Below are 16,330 nucleotides of genomic sequence, written 5' to 3'. Positions count from 1 at the left end.
ACATCCAGGGATGACTCCATAGCCGAAGCAATTCGGCAGATGACGGAGTTCATGCAACAGAATATTAGGCCACAACAGGCAGGGCCTTGGCCACCACAAGGACCTTGGCCACCACAAGGGGGTCCTTGGCCACCATCAGGAGGGCCTTATCCACCATCAGGAGGGCCCTATCCACCGTCAGGAGAGTCTTGTCCGCCACAGGGAATGTATTGGCCACAACCAGGAGGTCCCTGGCCATATCAGGGAGGGCCTTGGATGTATCAAGGAGGGTCCAGTAGCATGGTGCAAGCTGGGTGCACCTATGAGCGCTTCTTGGCGCATAGGACTCCACACTTCAATGGGAATGAGGATCCACTTCAGGCTGGGAAATGGATCAAAGATTTGGAGAAGACTTTTGAGGTGAGTGGGTGCACTGAAGCACAACAAGTACTCTATGCCAGCTACCTCTTACAAGGTATCGCTTCTGATTGGTGGGATACCAGGAGGGTGATGTTGGAAGCTGAACTGGGATCTTTCGCTGCGGTGACCTGGCAGCGTTTCAAGAAGGAGTTCAATGACCGCTTCTTTCCCGCATCGGTAAGGAAGCAAAAGGCAAGAGAATTCTCTAATCTGGTCCAAGGGGGCGCAACAGTGGAACAATACGCCCGGAGGTTCATAGAACTTGAGCGGTTTGCTCCTCATCTTGTTGCCACAGAGGAGCTGCGAGCTGAGCGTTTTCAGGAGGGACTACGCCCTGATATACGCCGATTGGTGGTCAGCCATCGGATATCCACTTTTCAGGAGTTAGTGGATGTGGCCACCCTTATAGAGCGGGAAAATAATCTGTGTATGGGATCCCCTTCAGGGCAAAAGAGGCGGAGTTTTTCTGGTGAAGGAAGCAGCTCGGGTTCGCCTCAGAAGTTTGTTCAGCGGACTGGAACCCGATCTCAAGCATCCTCCAGTGTTCGCATGGGAGGACGTATGCCTGTTTGTGGGGTTTGTAATAGAGCTCATGAGGGCGAGTGTCGCACGAGTAGCGGACCCCAGTGTTATCGGTGCGGTCAAGTGGGACATATAGTTCGGGATTGCCCCGTCAGAGCTCAAGGAAGCCGTGGAGGTAGACACGGTGGAAGAACCAACCCGAGACAAGCAGTACAAGCCCGGGTTTATGCAGTCACACCCGGAGAGGTGGATGTTGAGGCACCAGCGACCCATGATGCTGAAGTAATCACAGGTATGGATTAATTTAATTTTTTTAAGTTGGATTTAATTTTTGGTGCATTTGGTTTCTTCGCTGTTTTTTTTGGATTTTATGGGTTGTGTGTTTGGTTCAGGAAGAGTTCGTTTGTATGAGTTTTATGCTTGTACCTTGTTTGATTCTGGTGCTTCACGATCGTTTGTGTCTTCCACATTTGCTCGGGTGTGTAACTTGGTCACGGAACCGTTGCCGAAGGCTATGGTAGTGGCGCTGCCCGACGGCGAGATGGTGTGGTGTTCCAAGGTTGCTTTGGGATGCCCGTTAAATTTTGAGGGAAGATTTTTGGATGCTGATCTGGTGGTATTCAAGCTGTTGGGTTTTGATATCATCCTCGGGATGGATTGGCTATACCGATATTCTGCGACTATTAATTGCAGAAGTCGGACAATTAGCTTTCAGCTTCCGGATGGTGATTGTCTGGAATTTGCGGGGAGTAGATTAAAAGAAAAGCCGATGATTATATCGGCGATACAGGCAAGAAGAGAGATTGCATGGGGAGCGGATGCATTCTTGGTTCAGATGGTGTCCACGCCGTCTGAGAAGAAGTCCTTGGCAGACATTCCAGTTGTGGAAGAGTTCCCCGATGTGTTTGTGGATGACTTGCCCGGACTACCCCCCGTGCGAGAGATGGAGTTTGTTATAGACTTGGAACCTGGAGCGGCTCCTGTGCATAAGGCTCCTTACCGCATGGCACCGGCTGAATTGAAAGAGTTGAAGACTCAGTTGCAAGAATTAGTAGAGAAGGGGTTTATTCAGCCTAGTACGTCGCCGTGGGGTGCTCCAGTTTTATTTGTTAAAAAGAAAGATGGAACCCTTCGTATGTGCATTGACTATAGGGAGTTGAACAAGGTGACCATCAAAAATAAATACCCTCTCCCGCGGATTGATGACTTGTTTGACCAACTTCAAGGAGCAGCGGTGTTCTCTAAAATTGATCTGAGGTCAGGATACTACCAGCTGAGAATCAGAGAGCAGGATGTGCCGAAAACTGCCTTCAGGTCGAGGTATGGACACTATGAATTTAAGGTGATGCCATTTGGGCTAGCTAATGCTCCTGCCGCTTTCATGGATTTAATGAATCGGGTGTTCCAACCTTATCTGGATTCCTTTGTGGTAGTATTTATTGATGATATACTGATTTATTCCCGAGATATTGAAGAGCATGTGTATCATCTTAGTTTGGTACTTGAGAAATTGAGAGAACACCAGTTGTACGCCAAGCTCAGCAAGTGTGAGTTCTGGTTGGAAGAAGTTAAATTTCTTGGGCATGTAATTTCCCAGGGTGGAGTGGCAGTTGATCCCAGTAAGGTAGAAGCCATTTTGTCATGGCCACGCCCAACTACAGTACGCGAGATCAGGAGTTTCTTGGGGCTCGCCGGTTACTACCGAAGGTTTGTAGAGGGTTTTGCTCGCTTATCCGGACCTCTCACAGCTTTGACTCGGAAGAATACAGAATTTGTTTGGTCAGAGAAATGTGAGAGAAGCTTCCAGGAATTGAAGAACAGGCTGACGACGGCACCAGTGTTAGCACTCCCAGAACCGCATAAGCCGTTTGTAGTCTTCAGTGATGCGTCTAAGTTCGGTTTGGGTTGTGTCCTTATGCAGGAAGGACGGGTTGTAGCCTATGCATCTCGTCAGCTTAAGGACCATGAGAAGAATTATCCGACGCATGATCTAGAGTTGGCTGCGATTGTTTTTGCACTCAAGATCTGGCGGCATTTCTTGTATGGGGAAGCTTGTGAGGTATTTACTGATCATAAGAGCTTGAAGCATTTGTTTTCCCAGAAAAATTTGAATATGAGGCAGAGGCGTTGGTTAGAGCTAATCAGTGACTATCAATGTGAGATCAAGTACCACCCGGGGAAGGCTAACATAGTTGCTGATGCTTTGAGCCGGAAGTCTCATTTGGAGGATGAAGCCGAACCGTCAGAAATGGATTCGTTACTTTATGGGATGAGAAGGCTCCTTATAGAGAGTTCGCAGCAAGTAGAGATTTTGTCTTCGGTTCTGGACATTCGGGTAACCGATTTTGAAGAATTGAAAGTTCTCCAAAGAAAGGATCCGAAGCTGCTGAACATCAGGAAAAGAGTCCGAAAATCTCGAGGGCCGTTGCACTGTAGCATGGATAGTGATGGGGTACTTCGGTTCCGAGATCGCAGAGTGATCCCGAAGGACGCAGATTTCAAAGAACGAATCATGGCGGAAGCTCATGCGGCCCCGTATTCAGTTCATCCCGGCAGTACAAAGATGTATCGAGACTTGAAGAAAAATTACTGGTGGGATGGAATGAAGAAGGACGTTGCCTTATATGTGGAGAAATGCCACACGTGTCGTCAGGTAAAGGCCGAGCATCAGAGACCTGCAGGTATGCTCCAACCCCTCCCTATTCCTGAGTGGAAGTGGGATGACATCACGATGGATTTCGTAGTGGGTTTGCCGAGAACACCTAGTGGGAAGAATTCTGTTTGGGTGATTGTGGACCGGTTAACGAAGAGTGCTCATTTTCTGCCTGTTAACAACACCGACTCTTTGGGTAAGTTGACCCGTTTGTATGTCAAAGAGATAGTTCGGCTACATGGCATACCAAAGACTATAGTGTCGGATCGAGACCCGAGGTTCACATCGCAGTTCTGGAAGAGTTTGCAGGCAGCTTTGGGTACTAAGTTGAAGTTCAGCACTGCTTATCACCCGCAGACAGACGGCCAGTCAGAGCGCACCATACAGACCTTGGAAGACATGTTGAGAGCATGTGCCCTGGAATTCCAAGGGAGTTGGGAAAATCATTTGCCTCTCATTGAGTTTGCCTACAATAACAGCTACCATGCGACCATTCAGATGGCTCCCTATGAAGCTCTTTATGGAAGAAAGTGTAGGTCGCCCTTGTGTTGGGATGAAGTTGGGGAGAGTAGGGTAATTGGACCCGAAATAATTCAGGAAATGCAAAGCCAAGTCCGGATCATCAGAGAAAAAATGGCGGCAGCTCAGAGTCGCTAGAAAAGCTACGCTGATACCAGGAGGAGAGAATTGTCATTTGAAATTGGTGATTGGGTTTATCTTAAAGTCTCTCCCATGAGAGGTGTTAAGCGTTTTGGTAAGAAAAGGAAACTAGATCCGAGGTACGTCGGCCCTTTTCAGATTCTGGAGAGGGTAGGGTCCGTCGCCTATAGAGTTGCTTTGCCGGATTATTTTGGGGATGTTCATGATGTCTTCCACGTATCATCCCTGAAGAAGAGCTTTGGGCAGCAAGAGCCACGTTTCGTTGACCCAGCAGGTATTCAGTTGCAACCGGATCTCACTTACGAGGTTGTTCCGTCGCAGATTTTGGATTGGAAGGAGCAACAATTGAGGTCCAAGACGATACCGTTGGTTAAAGTGGCTTGGGGAGATCCGTTAGCTCAAGACTTCTCTTGGGAGCGAGCAGCGGACATGAGGGAGCTATATCCATATTTGTTTGAATGATGAAGGTATGTAATTTTAATCTTGGTCTCAGTTGGTTCATGTGCGTTTGTGTGGCTTGGTTTAAGTTGGTGGTGATCTTGCAATTTCGAGGACGAAATTGTTTTTAAGGAGGGGAGGATGTGATGACCCGCTTTTAAGTGTATTTTCGCTGAAATAATTGTTTTTATTTTAATTAATATATCAGATATTTTATTTTATTTTAATTGCGTTTTTAAAGTCGGTTTTTAATTTATTTTAATTTATTTGAGGTTGTGTTTTATTTCTTTTAGTTGTTTTTGTGGTTTTAATCTTTTTGGCGGTTTGTTTCTTTTTCCCGGAGTGAGGACTGGACCTCATTTCTTTTCACATCTTTTTTTCTTTTTTTCTTTTTCCTTTTTTCTTTTTCCCTTCTTTTCTTTTTTCTTCTTTTTTCTTTTTTCTTTTTTCTCTTTCTTTTCTCTCTCCTCTCTCCCGCTCGACTCGGACCCCCCCCCGTGCTCTCTCTCTCTTCTCTCTCTCTCCCTACGCCGGCGTCACCTTCCCTAAGCCCTACCGCCGCCGTCCGGCCACCGTTCGGCCTCCCACCGGTCCCATTCTCTTCCTCTCCTTCCGGTCTACCTTCCCTCCAAAACCCACCCCCAACCGGCCGGCCATTTGGCCGGAAAAAGCTTCCAAAGGGCGCACGGATTTTGCTCCGATCCGCCGCCGTCGCCCCACCTCCGGCCACCATTTCTTCACCACTTCATCACCGACTCCTTGCCGTCCTAACCCACCTATTTCCGGCCTCCAACGACCACCGGAACAGCTCCTACGAGCTTAGTTTCCGTTTTGGGTAATCCGGCCATTTCCGGCCATTCCGCCGCCACCCACGGCCGTCCGTCACTTCCAATAGCTTCACAACCACCTCTAGACCATTCCCTATCAATCCCGTGTCCTAGTTTGTCCCCGTTCAAAAGTGGGTTTTTCGGACCCACGGCCACAGTGAAATTTCACTGTGACGTTGCTGTTTTTCCGCCGTTTGCAACGCCTCGTGTTTTCTAAAATTGCCGTATAGCGCTGTAAGTATTTTCCAAACCCTACTTTCAGATTTAAATATATATTGCTCATTCAATTATTTACTGTTGTTGGTTGTTGATTCCGGACTGAGTCCGAGGAGTTTCGGGGGTCGGATGGATGGAGGACGGAGTTGCTTGTTTATTTGATTTATGATTGTTGGATTATTTTATTGTGCATTGTTATGGCATTACATGGTGCATGCACGTGTGTTGTGGGTTTATGAGAAAAGCCTGTGTTTTGGCGTAAGTGTGTTGCGGGTGCGTGGGTATCACGAGCCCAAGCCGGGATGAGTTATTATCTCGGTGGAGCTCCTCTGGTCACTCGGGAGCGGAATAAACTGAGTGATGTCCCCTGAGTTATCGAAAGCGATAATGGGAGCGGGACTAGGGGGTGCTTGGCTACGAACGCGCCGGGCGCGGAACCGGGCATCGGCCTACTCACCGACTCCGTGGCCCTTCGCTGGCGAGGGCTAGAGGATGCTTGGCTACGCACGCGCGGGGCGCGGAACTGGGCATCGCTCGTTGGGTGTCACATGCGTGGCGGTACTCTGCGGTGTGACACTGGAGCCAGGGTGTGCGGATGACCCCTAGGGGAGGTCATGGTGCATACGGTTAAAATTGGATAATGGTTTGAGATGTCAAATGTGTCTTTTGGCGTGCGTGGAAAACTTGTGTTTTACGGGTTTGTGCATTGGGCATGTTTCATGCATCTTGTTTGAGTTATATGTGTTTTTATCTGGTAGTGTTTGGGTTTTACTTACCTGCGGTACCATTCGTGGTTCCGTAGCTTTTGGTGCAGGAGATGAGGTTGAGGAGGAAGAGGCTGAGCCCGAGGATGCGGCTCCGCCGGGTTGCTGATGTTATCTTTTTATTTGTTTAAAACTGTATTTGTGGTATATGTAATATTTTATCTATGTACGTTTTAAACAGCTTGTATTATGTTAAGAAAAATTCTGGTACTTAGTTATGACTTTCTTATCCGCTGCGTGTTTCTCTGTACACTTTTGCTGCCTTGCACACACTCGGCACCCGTCGTTGGGGTGGTGACCCGGGTTGTCACCATCCGGACGTCTCAATTTCCCCCTGTTCGGGCGTGGGGATTTTGGGGGGCGTCACATCTGGGTTTTCTTTTTCAGCCCTAATCTTCATTATAATATTTTATATGTTTTCTATTTTGTTTTAAACAAATGCAATGCTGAAAATCTTCAAAATTTTCAAACTGAACATCTTCATTATAATCTTTTATATGTTTTCGATTCAAATGAATGGCGTAAGTTAGTAAACAAATGCAATGCCGAACAGCCAGGCAACCTACTGCAGGTATTAGTCCAGTCAAAAAGCTGGCTTTACTCCAGCAATTAATATATTCAGTGATAAAAAGTATTGTTGAGACATCTAGTCGTGAGAACTTTTTTTAGGCTACATTATCTGGTTTAGGGACAAATGTGCGAGAGGTAGCATATTTCTGATGTTTCTTCGCAGCATGAGGTAGTACGGTACGTTAATTTCGTAATCTGGGAATTAGCCAGCATAATTGATGGAGAGTGGAGCACGTCAGTGATCCATCAACATGAATGGTTTCCTGTTACCTTTCTCATGTTTTATATATTCTGTGTGCAGCACAGCTGTATTTACTTGTAGGACACTTTAATTTTTGTCTGGGGTTTTATTCAACTTTGTCAATATCACCTAACTCAGAGTTCTGAACCTTCACGAAAGAAGAAATACAAGGAAAGAAAAATAAGCATTTGTCTTTCTTGCACTAGTGACTCGATAAATGAAGTATAGACTTTGCCTCATTTTCACAATTTTTCTTGCTAGCGTGAGGTCTCTTTGAATTTGCTCTGAAGCTAGTTTATCTTCTATATATATCTTCTTCCTATAAAGGTGGAAATAAATCAAGAGCCAGCTTGTTAGCTTAGTTTATTTCCTTTCTCTGAACATGAAAACCCTCGAAATTGCACTTCCAGCGGTGGCGACTGTTATGCTACTTCTTTTACTAGCCCCAGCTTCGGAGGCTGTTATTACATGTAGCAACGTTGTTAATTACCTCAGACCTTGTGTGAACTACCTGGTGAAAGGCACTGGGAAGCCCCCCGCTACTTGTTGTTCTGGAGCCTCGGCTCTTGCATCTGCATCATCAACCTCTGCTGATAAGAGGGCTGCCTGTGACTGCATCAAGACAGCAGCCAAGAAAATAAATCCAAATGTACAAGCAGCCCAGGCTCTTCCTGGAAATTGCGGAATCAGTTTGCCATTCACTATTTCACCAAACGTGGACTGTTCCAAGTGCTTACTCGAGCTCTTTCATCTTAGTGCATTTTTTCTTTACTCAGTTTACTTTCTAGTCATATTGATTGCTGCCATTTTTTAAACTTTGTGAACGTTTGCAGGGTTGGTTGAAATTGAAGAGGCCTGCAATGTGCATTGTGCGAGAGCGAGAAAGAAAGTACTTCAACTCCATACGTCATATTGTATAAGTCAAAGTTTCTAAATAAGCTATCCAGAATCCACCGATGTCATCATTCCGAATTCAGTAAATAAGTTTGCTTTTGTTAAATCAGCAAAACAAAGTTCTACGTATCTATGTGTTACCTATGGTAAATCTGTATGTCTTTTTCTTTAATTGCTGACTTTAATGGCATATCAGCATGTGTAAGCAAAATTTGCATATTTTTCCTTGACCATCCTTACTTAATGCTGAATCTTCAGGTGTATGCAACATTTGCGTGTTATACAATTAACGCTACCTAATTCCGAAAGTCCCCCGCGTTAACATAAACAAAGTACGGCATATTTCCCTGCACGTACACAGAAATATCTATCAATTCACCTCACCAAATTAGTTAGACCTCAACTATGCAATTATTTAATAAGGTAAACACATAAAGTAAAGAAATTACATGACACCAAGATTAGTAATAAAAGGGAAACTCTTTAAAAAACTCTTTAAATGTAAAAATATCCTATGGGACAGTCAAACCAATTAAGAAAAGTCAATTTTATTATATGAAAATCAATTATAAGTAAGTCTCAATCACAAAATATTTGTCAATTGACTCTCTTACTTGACAAACAACACGTTTGTCTCTACTTCAATAACAGTCAGAACCTCTGACAATCTTCAAATATTGATTTTTCTCCGATAACTCTAGTGGCTAAATCACGACCAATCAATCTCCAACATGGAGTACGATAACACTTGAAGAGAGATAAATAACGATGAATTTTCTCACACATAAGCACTCAAAATATAATCTCAATAATTCCTAGCAAAAATCTCTTCTTTTGTTATCCAACCGAATCCCTTTAAATATACAATCTGGAAGAAGTTTGAGTTCTAGTAGAACTCTACTGACATAGCAACTCTGTCGCGAAGAACTCTCCTAACGAGATGTTGACACCTTGCGCTAAATCTTCTTTACAGTAACAAATCCCAATTCAACTCTGCTATGGATAATCACAGACTCCTTGGGACTTGATTTTCACACACTTGATTTGTCTAAAACAATTCCTAATACCTTCCAGATAAACTCAATCTTGTTATAAATAAAATCAAAATAATTTACATTCATCCAAAATACAAAATTAATGATAGGATAGACTCTATCATCTTAATCATCTAGTCCTAGCCAAACTCTTGCATTTACAGTATCCCCCTTTGACAGATTAGCGACAAAACTAACTTGATGGATGTAAATAAACATGTCAAAGAGCAAAAATAGCAGACGAAGAAAATCGAGTAGAAAATCAAGGAAAATAATCTAGAAAATATTGACTTAGAACATTTAATTAGTTTCAACAATATTAGAGTTACAAATAAACTAAGTATACCAATGTTCTAATCCCTACCAAACTGAGTCAAGACATGCAAGAAAGAAAACATTGTTCTAATTACATTCCATATTAATTAAAAAAACTAAAATAGGATGGAAATGAACAAAACCAAGGGATTGGATTGTCTACTGCTGTTGCTTCTGCTCATTGCTCCCCCTCAACTATTGTTGCTCCTATTGCTACTCCCTCTCCACTCTGCCACTCCCCCTTTTTGTCATCAATCAGCCCAGGGAAGCCTACTCCACATCAGATTCCATAACATTCTCCATCACTTGCTGCACATCCAAGGAGGGCTGGACCAATCGATCATTTGCTTGTATGCAATCAGAATGCACAATAGCTATCTGTTGCTTTAACTTTGACCACCTGGCCTTTCACTTTTCAATAAAGGTGTCGATCTTCTAGGAGAGAAAATTGATCTATTCCAATACTTGAGAGATAGGAACATAAGGCTTTGGGTGAGAGAATGCATATTCGATTGTCTGGGTCTCTTCTTAGTTAAAACTACCTTTGATTTAACCATAGTGAGAACTAAAATGGAACTAGCCATCTTCGTAGTAGGCTCATTGTCCTTAAGAGGAACCTTAGCTTTAATAGCCAATTTTGTGATTAAACTACCAAAATGCAAATTTAGCTCTTTTTCCACATGAGAACTATGTATATTGCCAATGACATGTCGTGGAAAATCAATAGAGACACTCGTGACCAATGCATACATACAATAAGCACTCTCTAATTGAAGTTCAGTGTGGCATGTTATTGGCCAAAGATTGGACAATACTATTTTAACTAACAGTCTGAATTGAGGGAGCATTACATGAAGTGGAAGATAATTAACTTTTGGATTCCATTTTGGGCCTTGAGGTCCAACAAAGAGGTTGGGCCCTTATATGGATACAGTGGTGCATCCATCTCAGGTACATCATACAAGTCTCTAATAATGGAGGGGGAAACCTCCACAAGGGTTCCCCAAACACTAGAGGTGATGCTATGATCCTCAAGATTAAAGTGAGCTATGTTAGAGTAAAACTCACACACCAGCTCAACACAAAGAGTGGGTAAGGGGTGTGTTTTTCCCAGTGTCATTCTATAAAGATATAACGAATATGCTCAAATTCAATAGTAGGAAAGTCATTGATACTTACTTCTCGCTCACCTAACACCGGCCTAAGAGAGAATATAGTTCTATAAGCAACTTCAGCTTCAAGTGAAGTCAAGCGCTCAAAAGATGCTCTAGGCCATGGAGTCTTAGGTGGAGGGACTGAAGTCTCTCCAACTTGTACTATCTCTGGTGGAGCTTCTTCCCCACTTGAGGAATTTTTAGGTGAGGCTACCTGAGCATATTTCTTCCTCTTTGATCTCTCTGTAAATCTCATCTAAGGAAGCACATAGACAAAGTCAGAAGTTGAAGAATCAATATCAAACCTAGATGGGCCGAAAGAAAGTAAAGAAAAAGACATGATGAACAACTCTCGAATGTCTCAACCTTTCATATATTAAGTGCACCTAATGTATGTGCATAAATGCAAGTAAAATCATGACCAAATGAATGTCATAGTTTGGTTGAGACATAAAAACAAATACTTGGTGTGCAACTCTTAAAAACCGAAATGTATAATGCACCACCCACCAAGAATCCTTCCTAAATACATTAAAAATGTAGACCCAACTCAAAATATGCACAGATTCACAACCCAAACATCAATAATCCAAACCCCAAATCACAAATCAAACAACAAAATCAACAATCCCCAAACTTCATGTGCGTTGAACCCCTAAAATGAGAATGAAGAAGGAGATAAATGAGAGAAGCACTTACCTTGATAGAGAATCGTAAGAGGGGAGGGTATGTGTTGTTTTTCAACCACAAGAGATTAAGATGTGATAAGGGAGAGGATTGAGATTCGGCTAGGGCTCGAGGAGAGTGAGAGAGTCGTGTGTAGGTGTGAAGAATGGTATTTGTTTTTTTTTTTTTTTTGGGGGGGGGGGGGGGGGGGGGAGTGGGGGGTGTCTATCTAAGTGACTTAAGTCACTTATTGTCCTGCCATGCCGAGCATGAGCTTATGTCCTAGAGTCCCACCAGGACTTAAGACACTAAGGCAAACACATTACTACTCAATCAAGCCACACCTTCCAGACTAGTGCACCAGAATGCAAAATAAAATATACCAAACATACAACACAAAAATATAAAAATACAAAGATTAAACCTGATAGGCCCAAAAAAAATATTTTCAAAAAAACCTTTTTCCTTTTCCCACTTTTTTTTCATTCATAAAAATTGAGTCAATAAACATACCTAGGTGCATCACAAGTCCAAGCATAGTGTCACTCACACAACCAAAAAAATAGAATACACTCTTTTATTTGCAACAATCATAATGCTTGTTCACACCTCATAAGTTCATCAATATCAAAGTTCATGTGAGTGTGTGAATGATAATACTTAAAAAAAAAATCATATATATGTGTTTTTCATCATTTTCCTTTTATTATTATTATTATCAGTTTTTTTATTTCTTTCCATATATACTCTCAAGAGATTGTCTCTCACCAAAAAAAGTCAAACTTTATACTAGGTTTTAGATACTTAAAAAAGGATTTCCTCCAAACACAAGATTGCACAACCCTTGATATGTCCATTTTATTGTTTATCTTCTTCCGCAATAACTAGAGCAATGATTTTTCTTATAAAGACTTAAGGGACAAATCCATGTGGGGTGTTTTTCTTTTTCTGCAATGAATAAACACCAACTTTTTCTATATGAATCAAACATTTATGTCCGGCAATGGGAGATCTATTACTTTTAGTTCTAAGTTCAAATAGTATTAGTCAATTAATGCATAAACTCCCACTTTGGTGAGCACCTCTTAAATAATTATGGAACATAATAATAAAGAGCATAAATTAAGTTCCTCACAATGCATTATAATTTAACTTTGTCTAGATGAACCATCATACTCAAAGTTGACTGCGCAAAGTAGATAGATGCTTCAGCTCAAAAAATGGATTGTACAAGCACTCAAGTGCTCAAAACTTGGCAGACCAAATATGAACTTTCCTCAACTGAAAAGAATAAAATGATAAACAAATCAAGAGTATAATATGATTTAAACTTAAAACAAAAAGCAAAACAAAAAAAAAGTAGAAAAATGCATGTCCTAAACTAATGCAAGTGAGTAGTGTGCTCTTCACTTGATGTCACACACTGGCCAATGGATTTCCTTAAAAACTCAAACTTAGTCCATCTAAAGATTTAGTAAACAAAGAAGCTAGTTGATGCTTAGTAGACACGTGATCCAAAGATACTATTTTAGACTCGACCAAGTCTAATGAAATGATGTCTAATATCTATATGCTTGGTCCTAGAATGCTAAACATGATTCTTTGAGATACTAATGCTGCTAGAATTATCCCAATAAATAGTCATAGTATCTTGAGAGAACCCGTAGTCTTCAAGCATCTTTTTCATCCATAGCAGTTGTGTACAGCAACTTCCTGTTGCTATATACTTGGCTTCTGCTGCAGACAAGGAAAATGAATTTTGCTTTTTGCTCATCCAAGCTACAAGATTGCCACCTTCATAAAAACATCCTCCATATGTATTCTTTCTATCATCAACATTCATAGCCCAATCAACATCCAAATAGCCAACTAGTGTCGAGTTAGTGTCCTTAGAATACCAAATCCCATAATCAATAGTTGCACTTAGATATTTAATTATTCTTTTTATTGCTGTGAGATGAGATTTCTAGAATTAGCTTAAAACTTAGCACACACACTAACACTAAAAGCTTTATCAGGTCTACTAGCTATAATGTAAAGTAGATTTCCTATCATGCTTCTATAAAGAGTACAATCAATATTTTTACTTGTTGGATCTGTGCTAATTTTTACTGAAGTTCTTATCGGAGTGCGAGCGTGACTCTTTCCTTCCATCCTGAAGTTCTTAACAAGTTCTCTCGCATACTTAGATTATGAGATAAAAATTCCTTCTTTAGTCTGTTTTACTTGGATGCTCAAGAAAAAATTGAACTCACCAATCATGCTCATTTCAAACTCAAATTTCATTTCAGTAGCAAAATCATATGAAAGAGAATCAAGTGTTGCTCCAAACACAATATCATCAATATAAATTTAAGCAATGAGTAGTTGCTGACCTGATTTCTTGATGAAGAGAGTCATAAAAGCTTGTCCTCTAGTGAAACCATGTTCAAATAAGTAAGCTGTCAATCTTTCATTCCAAGTACGAGGTGCTTGTTTTAGTCCATAGAGTGCTTTCTTTAACCAATAAACATGATCAAGATAGATGTGATTAATAAAGCCTTTGGGTTGTTCAACATTTTCCTCTTCTTGAGTGGTCCATTTAAAAATGCACTCTTCACATCCATTTGATATAACTTGAAGTTTAGATGACAAGCAATGGCAAGAAGTATGTAGACATATTCTAAACAAGCCACTGGGCAAAAGTCTCGTCAAAATCAACCCCCTCCACTTGTGTGTAGCCTTGTAAAACTAGCCTTGCTTTATTTCTCACAATGGTGCCATGCTCATCAAACTTTTTCTTGAAATTCCACTTAGTTCCAATTATGTTGTAATTTTCAAGTCTAGGAACCAACTCTCATACATCGTTCCTAGTGAATTGGAGTTTTTCATGCATGGTAGTGGCCCAACTTTCGTCATTTAAAGATTTCTCAACTTTCTTGGGTTCAACTTGTAACAAATAACACACAAAAGAAACTTGATTTAAAACTCTTTTTCTAAGTCTCATACTTTCAACTAGCTCACCAAGAATATTCTCTCTTATATGATTGTGAGTAACCCTCAACGAGGGTTCTTTGTCTTGTAGAGGGAGAGTTTTGTGGTATTTGCTCCATGTGGTCTTTTTCACTTTGCTCTTTTTCATTTTGCTCTTGTGAGTCTTCTTCAACAGCTTGCACTAACTCTTTCAAGTTTTCAAGTTCACTCTTGGTAGCCTCGACTGAAACATTATCTACAACCACATTGACAGATTCCATGATTGTTTTTGTCCGTAGGTTGTACTCAATAGGCTTTGCTATTTGAACAATATCAAAGGAATACTCTTTCATCACTTTTTGTGTCAAACTTATGTGAGTTTTCATGATCTCGCAAGATGTAGCATTTGCTGTTGAAGACTCTAAAATACTTAACTGTGGGCTTTTTATTCTTCCACAGGCCATAAGGACTATTTTTAATGCCTGACCTTAGAACAACTCTATGCAGAATATGACTTGTTGTGTTCACAGCTTCTCCACAAAAATATAACACTATCTCTTTGCTGCTCAACATGGTTTGAGCCATTTCTTGAATAGTTCTATTTTTTATTTCCACCACTCTATTTTATTGTAGAGTGATAGGAGCAGATAATTCTTGATGTATGCCATGTTCATCACAAAAAGAGGAAAAGTTAGTGTTCTCAAATTCTTTATCATGATCACTATGAATTCTAGAGATAGAAATATCATTCTCTATTTGTAGTCTCTTGAACAGCTTCTTGGCAAGATCAAATGCATTAGATTTTTCCTTTAAAAGAATAGTCTATGTGAATCTTTAAAAATCATCCAAAACAACCATAATGTACTTCTTTCCACCTAGGATTTCGGTTTGTGTTAGACCCATCAAATCCATGTGAAGTAGCTCAAGTGGTCGATAAGTGAGAATATGAAAAACTTTGTTGTGTTGAGCTCTTGTTTGTTTTCCCTCTTGATTTTCTAGAGTCTTTCCCTTCCTTTTTAATTTTCTTTCACCTCCATTTTTTGCACTTTATTCAAATTAAAGCAATATGGCCTTATATGGCCAATAATACCAAATTAACGACAAGTAGGAATAAACTTACCTTCAAACTTACCTCGGTTCAACTTCTTTGAGGTTGATTTTTCATTAGAATTTTTTAGTGAGTTGACTTTGATACAACATGATTTTGAGCATCCACAACTTGGCTTCCTCTGACAATGACAATGCCCTTAGATGTAGTGGCAGCGAATGATGAAGCTAGATGGTCCTTGCCTTGGGAAGTTGTGTACCCTAAACCAGTTCAATCACAGCTAGACTTTTGAAAGCTTAACATTTCCTCCAATTTCTAAGTTGGAGTTTTTTGTTGACACACCTAGAAATTTTTCTAGTGCAACCTTTTGAGCATTCAACCTTCATATTTCAACATCAAAAATCTTCAGTGCTTCGGATAGATTATTCTTTTCATTCTCCGCAGTTGTGAGTTTATTTTACAACTTCTTGTTATGTTTTTTCAGCTTGAAAACTTCTTCACATAAATCATTATAGACTTCATGTACACTCAGCTCATAGTCAGCATCAATAGGAGCTATATCAAAATCATTGTCATCACATTTACTTAGATTTTGTCAGCACAATCTCAGGAAAATACTAACAATAGTGGAAAATGCCATAAAATAATTTCCATTATCAAATGATGAATTAGAAGTTTCAAATTCTAAACTATCACTAAATGTGACATTTAGTACTTTTCCCTTATTTTTTTTTTAAAATTTAGACATTCATCTCTTATGTGACCATATCTTGAACATTCATGGCACTTTATTTTGTCTTTTTTCTCATCGGGACCTTAAAATCTTTCTCACAACGCTTAAGTCTTCTACTTTTTCACCGAGATTAAAATTGAAATTTACAATATCATTAAGTTTAGCATAAAAATCATTAAAACTCTCATCTTCCAGCATCTTAATCTCTTCAAATTTTGAGGTTAGCAACTATAATTTTGAATTC

General features: G+C 40.7%; 1 protein-coding gene across 1 annotated transcript; it reads left to right on the top strand.

Annotated features, from left to right (window-relative positions):
• Positions 1 to 7,379: 7,379 nt before the first annotated feature.
• On the top strand, positions 7,380 to 8,452 carry LOC122297241 (non-specific lipid-transfer protein 8). The gene is made up of 2 exons (XM_043107234.1): positions 7,380 to 8,019; positions 8,124 to 8,452. Exons 1-2 carry the CDS (start codon positions 7,673 to 7,675, stop codon positions 8,131 to 8,133), a joined length of 357 nt encoding a protein of 118 aa, XP_042963168.1. The 5' UTR covers positions 7,380 to 7,672; the 3' UTR covers positions 8,134 to 8,452.
• Positions 8,453 to 16,330: the final 7,878 nt, after the last annotated feature.

The sequence above is a fragment of the Carya illinoinensis genome, chromosome 15, assembly GCF_018687715.1.
Source record: "Carya illinoinensis cultivar Pawnee chromosome 15, C.illinoinensisPawnee_v1, whole genome shotgun sequence".
NCBI classification, from domain to species: Eukaryota; Viridiplantae; Streptophyta; class Magnoliopsida; order Fagales; family Juglandaceae; genus Carya; species Carya illinoinensis.
The sequence above is the reverse complement of the archived record's forward strand: the minus strand, read 5'-3'. Positions and strand labels throughout refer to the sequence as shown.